This window comes from Vicia villosa, unplaced genomic scaffold (genome assembly GCF_029867415.1).
Source record: "Vicia villosa cultivar HV-30 ecotype Madison, WI unplaced genomic scaffold, Vvil1.0 ctg.000320F_1_1, whole genome shotgun sequence".
NCBI lineage: Eukaryota > Viridiplantae > Streptophyta > Magnoliopsida > Fabales > Fabaceae > Vicia > Vicia villosa.
Window position 1 is genome coordinate 615,121 of NW_026705142.1, and position 6,213 is coordinate 621,333.

General features: G+C 37.2%; 1 protein-coding gene across 1 annotated transcript; it reads left to right on the forward strand.

Annotated features, from left to right (window-relative positions):
- Nucleotides 1-901: 901 nt before the first annotated feature.
- On the forward strand, nucleotides 902-5,131 carry LOC131626761 (phosphoenolpyruvate carboxylase 2). Its single transcript, XM_058897600.1, has 9 exons — nucleotides 902-1,334; nucleotides 1,428-1,822; nucleotides 1,907-1,991; nucleotides 2,256-2,478; nucleotides 2,578-2,681; nucleotides 2,775-2,862; nucleotides 2,971-3,125; nucleotides 3,235-4,233; nucleotides 4,349-5,131. The coding sequence occupies exons 1-9, from the start codon at nucleotides 1,167-1,169 to the stop codon at nucleotides 5,030-5,032; spliced, it is 2,901 nt and encodes a 966-aa protein (XP_058753583.1). The 5' UTR covers nucleotides 902-1,166; the 3' UTR covers nucleotides 5,033-5,131.
- The last annotated feature ends 1,082 nt before the right edge of the window (nucleotides 5,132-6,213 follow it).

Genomic DNA, 6,213 nt, shown 5'->3' on the forward strand with positions numbered 1-6,213 from the left:
CGGGTTGCTAATAACTTAGCTGGCCTTGATAAATGGAAACACCAAGTCATGCCCATACCTAGGAAAAGAATAGAAACAAAGATTATGTTGAGTGGTCAGTGGATGCCAACATGGAGTATGAGATACATTTGGTAAGTTCGTCATCATTATAATGAAATTCAATGTGTAGTTGATCTTATGAAGTATGTGAGTCCTTATGAAGTATTTGATGTTTTGATGGTGAGATGTGATGTTTTGGTGATTTATGCGATATTCATGTGTGTTATGAGGATTATTGAGGATTAAGATATTTTAGAATAATTAGTTGGAATTATTTTAATTAGTGAAATAGAATAATATTGGTGTTAGAGATGATAAGGGCAAGATAGCCAATTCAAGGGGCTAATTGAGGGCAAAAATAGGAAAGACATATTAGGGGTCCTAGAAGTAAAAAGAGAAAAGTGGGAAGAGAGATATTCATTTGATCCTAAGAATTGGGAGAACGCTGTCTAGAAGAGTGATAATCCATCGACGTCAGATGTAAGTCTAAAAATTTTACATTAAATCCCATTCGTTAATAGCATTCTATAAATAACTTATTTTTTAAGAAAAAAATCTATCATAGTAATAAATTAATTAATATCTTTTAATAACTAATATATATATATATATATATATATATATATATATATATATATATATATATATATATATATATATATATATATATATATATATATATATATATATATATATATTTAAAAACCGATAATCCGATATTGTTTTTTAATAAAGATATAACATATTTTAAATAAGATAAAAATATTCTCTACTGTTTCCACTTTCCACATCTAGAACGTTCTACTTTGTTTTAACTAAACAAGAGAAAAAAAAGGTTTCTCCCTCTATATATTGAAAGAGAGAGATAGAGATTTTTAGTGTGACATGCCTATCTTTCTCTAGCTCCGTGATCAAAGGCATTAGTTAGTTACATAAGTTTGTTTCTTTTTTCCTTGTACTTTCCCGTGCAGTACAGTTACACACCAAAACCCAATCCCTATTAACTCGGAACCACCTAGATTTTCTCACTAGAATTTTCTCTCCACTATATAATTCAACTCTTCTTCCACCTTCATCTTCCATCATCCATCAATTCAGTGAGTGAGTGAGAGAGAGAAAAAAACATCATGGCTACTCGCAACATTGAAAAGATGGCTTCAATTGATGCTCAGCTGAGGTTACTGGCACCAAGAAAAGTTTCCGAGGATGATAAGCTTGTGGAGTATGATGCTTTGTTGTTGGATCGGTTCCTTGACATTCTTCAGGATTTGCATGGCGAAGATATCAGACAAACTGTAAATCTTTGTTTTTATGCTTTTCTATTTTGTTTTGTAACTTTTGTTATATTTGATGTATGAATTTGTGGCTAAGATTTTTGTGATTGATAGGTTCAAGATTGTTATGAACTATCAGCGGAGTATGAAGGGGAGCATAAGCCTGAGAAGCTTGAGGAGCTAGGGAATATGTTGACTGGTCTTGATGCTGGAGATTCTATTGTTATAGCGAAATCGTTTTCGCACATGCTTAATTTGGCGAATTTGGCGGAGGAAGTTCAGATTGCGTATAGGAGGAGGATTAAGCTGTTGAAGAAAGGTGATTTTGGTGATGAGAATTCTGCTATAACTGAGTCGGATATTGAAGAGACTTTTAAGAGGCTTGTGACTGAGCTTAAGAAGACGCCGGAAGAGGTTTTTGATGCTTTGAAGAATCAGACTGTGGATTTGGTTTTTACTGCTCATCCTACGCAGTCGGTTCGTCGATCTTTGCTGCAAAAGCATGGAAGGTTTGTTTACTATTTATGGAATTGTGGTATTTTCTGTGATAAGGATTAGTCTTTTTTGTTAGTAATCGTTGTTTTCGTGTGCAGGATAAGGAATAATTTGACACAGTTGTATGCTAAGGATATAACACCAGATGATAAGCAAGAACTTGATGAGGCTTTACAAAGAGAGGTACATGCTTGATTCCTTATTCAATATATTGTAGTTTCTAGTGATTGAGGATAATGTTTTCTCTTGGAAACTTTTAAAGTATCGCGGATTTTAGACATTGAACAAATGTTTTGTTTGTTATTTGATAGCATTATTTTATGTTTTTAGGCTTAATTAATCTGATTATAGTGTTACATATAGTTTGTGTTGAGTGTTGTGGTTAGAATTATAGATGAGGTTTTTTGCAGTAAATCTATAGCTTTACTGATGTTTGGTCATACACAGATTCAAGCTGCGTTTCGCACTGATGAAATTAGAAGGACTCCTCCTACACCGCAAGATGAGATGAGGGCGGGAATGAGCTACTTTCACGAGACAATTTGGAAAGGGGTTCCGAAGTTTTTGCGTCGCATTGACACAGCTCTGAAGAACATTGGAGTGAATGAGCGTGTTCCGTATAATGCTCCTGTTATCCAATTCTCTTCTTGGATGGGAGGAGATCGTGACGGTAAGAAATTATCAAATGAACACAACTTTTTTCCGAAGAAACAAGGCTTACGATGTAGTTATAGTTTTTGTCTTACATTATGTTTAATGTGTATTACAGGTAATCCTAGGGTAACACCTGAAGTTACAAGAGATGTGTGTTTGCTGGCTCGAATGATGGCTGCTAATTTGTATTTCTCTCAGATAGAGGATCTCATGTTCGAGGTAATCAAATATGCCGGTTCTACTGTGATAATAAACTTTCATTAAGCATTAAGGAAATGGTTCTTAAATACTTGCTTTTATTTGCTTTTGCAGCTGTCTATGTGGCGTTGCAACGACGAGCTCCGTATTAGGGCTGATGATCTCCATAGCTCCTCAAAGAGAGATGCAAAACATTATATCGGTATGTATCATTATGTTCCAAAAACATCATTATTGGAAATTTCATAACTGATCAAAATTTCAGATCAGCAATGATGGACTATTCGTAACAAATTTTGAAATTTTGCAGAATTTTGGAAGCAGGTTCCTCCGAATGAACCATATCGTGTTATTCTCGGAGATGTGAGGGATAAACTGTATAATACACGTGAACGTGCTCGCCAGTTATTAGCTAATGAGAACTCTGACATCCCTGAAGAGACAACCTTCACAAATGTTGAGCAGGTATTTACCTCACAACTGTCCAATACACTGTTAAAAGATGACGGCAATGGAATCGTTGCACCTGATTTGTGACACTATCTAACTTCCAATTTTTTGTTTTCTCTTGTAGTTTCTGGAGCCTCTTGAACTGTGTTATAGGTCACTCTGTGCAAGTGGTGACCGACAGATTGCAGATGGAAGCCTACTCGATTTCTTGCGGCAAGTTTCTACATTTGGACTTTCACTAGTAAGACTTGACATCCGCCAAGAGTCAGAAAGGCACACTGATGTGATGGACGCGATTACAAAACACTTGGAGATTGGATCTTACCGAGAATGGTCAGAGGAACGTAAGCAGGAATGGCTCTTGTCTGAGCTTAGTGGAAAGCGCCCTCTCTTCGGTCACGATCTTCCTAAGACAGAAGAAATTACCGATGTTTTAGAAACTTTCCGTGTCATTTCAGAACTTCCCTCGGACAGCTTTGGTGCCTATATCATCTCGATGGCAACGTCCCCGTCCGATGTTCTTGCTGTTGAGCTTTTACAACGCGAATGTTTCGTGAAGCAGCCGTTAAGGGTTGTCCCGTTGTTTGAAAAGCTCGCTGATCTTGAGTCTGCTCCTGCTGCGTTAGCACGACTTTTCTCTATAGATTGGTACAGAAACCGAATCAATGGGAAGCAAGAAGTTATGATAGGATACTCAGACTCTGGAAAAGATGCCGGACGTCTTTCTGCGGCTTGGGCATTATACAAGGCTCAAGAGGAACTCATAAATGTAGCAAAAGAGTTCGGTGTTAAGCTCACGATGTTCCACGGCAGAGGAGGGACAGTTGGAAGAGGAGGAGGTCCTACTCATCTAGCTATATTATCTCAGCCACCTGATACTATTCACGGCTCATTCCGAGTAACAGTTCAAGGTGAAGTTATCGAACAATCGTTCGGAGAGGAGCACTTGTGCTTTAGAACACTTCAGCGTTTCACTGCGGCTACACTGGAACACGGAATGCATCCTCCTGTGTCACCAAAACCAGAATGGCGCGCCCTTTTGGATGAGATGGCTGTCATTGCAACAAAGGAGTATCGCTCAATTGTTTTCCAAGAACCTCGCTTTGTTGAATACTTCCGATGCGTAAGTTGCACTTTCTCATTCTTCAGTTATAATATACTTTGGGAGTTATGAAAGTAATCTATTTTTGCTTATATTCTGAGTCATAAAACTAATGAAAATATTTACGAAATCGCAGGCAACACCTGAGTTGGAATACGGACGAATGAACATTGGCAGTCGTCCATCAAAACGAAAGCCGAGTGGGGGAATTGAATCACTCCGTGCTATTCCTTGGATTTTCGCTTGGACACAAACAAGGTTCCATTTACCAGTATGGCTTGGCTTTGGAGAAGCATTCAAGCATGCAATTGAGAAAGATCCAGAGAATCTCCAAATGCTTCAAGACATGTACAACCAATGGCCTTTCTTCAGGGTTACCATTGACTTGGTCGAGATGGTTTTCGCCAAAGGAGACCCCGGGATTGCCTCTTTATACGACAAACTCTTAGTTTCGCCAGAACTCTGTCCATTTGGTGAGCGTTTGAGATCGAAGTATGAAGAAACCAAGCTCTTTCTCCTCAAGGTTGCTGGGCACAAGGATATTCTTGAAGGAGACCCTTACTTAAAGCAAAGATTAAGACTTAGAGACTCATACATCACAACTCTTAATGTCTTGCAAGCATACACATTGAAGCAGATTCGTGATCCAGATTACCATGTGAAGCTAAGGCCACATCTGTCAAAGGAGTTCATGGAATCAAGCAAACCAGCAGCAGAGCTTGTTAAACTTAATCCAAAGAGTGAGTATGCTCCTGGTCTTGAGGATACCCTTATTTTGACAATGAAGGGTATAGCTGCTGGCATGCAAAACACTGGTTAATTAAGCTCTATATTATGTGTATTTGTGAAATTGGAGACTGTTCTGGCATCTAATAACTATATTACTCTATTATTCAATAAATCATTTGGTTTTGGACAAGGTGTTTCTATAAGTATAAGCATTTATTCTGTGAATGTTTCATTAAACCTTTTAGTTGAAGGCATACTTGATTCATTTGATTATATCTAAATCTAAAATTGACACTTACTCTACTCTTCTCAGTCAAGCAAATTGATTCTATATATTTTAAGTAGGGTTTGACAAGACCTGACCCGATATTTTTTCAAGTATGACCCAATATTTTTAGACTACTCTATTTTAAGGTTTTTTTTTTTATAAGCGAGATGTATTAGAATTTAGAGTACAAGGGTTACTCTAACCCATGTACAAGTGATAGACTACTTGAAAAAATCTAAAGGAAATTTACAACAATCATAAAAGCTACAGGATCTCCTAGATTTTACATCAATAATCATCCATAGCATGATAGGAGTTTTACAATGAACAACACTTCATTAACCATACACTTATCAAGTTTAAAGATCTTAGCATTTCTTGCTTTCCATAAACTCCAAGTAATTGTCTTTCAAATAATACACTTTTTGTTTCTCCCTGTTGAGCCCTTTAGTGAGTTGAATGTCTTCAAAAAATGATCAATTGGGTCAAGTCCTATCATGGGCGTCCTATCAAGTCAAGTATGAACCTACTGCCAAACAGAAACAGAAAAAGGGCAATGGAACAATAAGTGAAATATGTCTTCATCACTTACAGAGCAGAATTTGCAAAGGTGTTCTTCAGAGTTTGGAATTATTGATTTCTTGACCTCCCACATTACTTCAAGAGCCCTTTTAGGTTGGCATCCAGGTATGGATCTTCATGTTCCTGCATAAAATTTCTATAGCAAGACTGCACAACAAAATTCTTCAGGGGACAACCTATCCAAATAAACTCATCATGTTCACCTCTGCTTGGTTGGATATCCATTAGAATTGTCATCAAATATTCTTCCGATGCTGCGATTGTATTGACACCAACTGCTTCTAAGTAGTATATTCTTCCTGATGGCATTTAACAAAGCATGAGCCGCTCAATATTTCAAAGAGTAGTACTCCCTCCGTCCCACATGAGTGACCTAGCCCACCATTTCACACAGATTAAAAAAAATATAAAAAAATAAGAGA

Coding starts and splice junctions, on each gene's coding strand:
- LOC131626761 (XM_058897600.1), top strand. CDS start 1,167: ATGGCTACTCGCAACATTGAAAAGATGGCTTCAATTGATGCTCAGCTG. Junction 2,863..2,970: donor AGATGCAAAACATTATATCG/GTATGTATCATT, acceptor GAAATTTTGCAG/AATTTTGGAAGCAGGTTCCT. Junction 3,126..3,234: donor CCTTCACAAATGTTGAGCAG/GTATTTACCTCA, acceptor TTTCTCTTGTAG/TTTCTGGAGCCTCTTGAACT.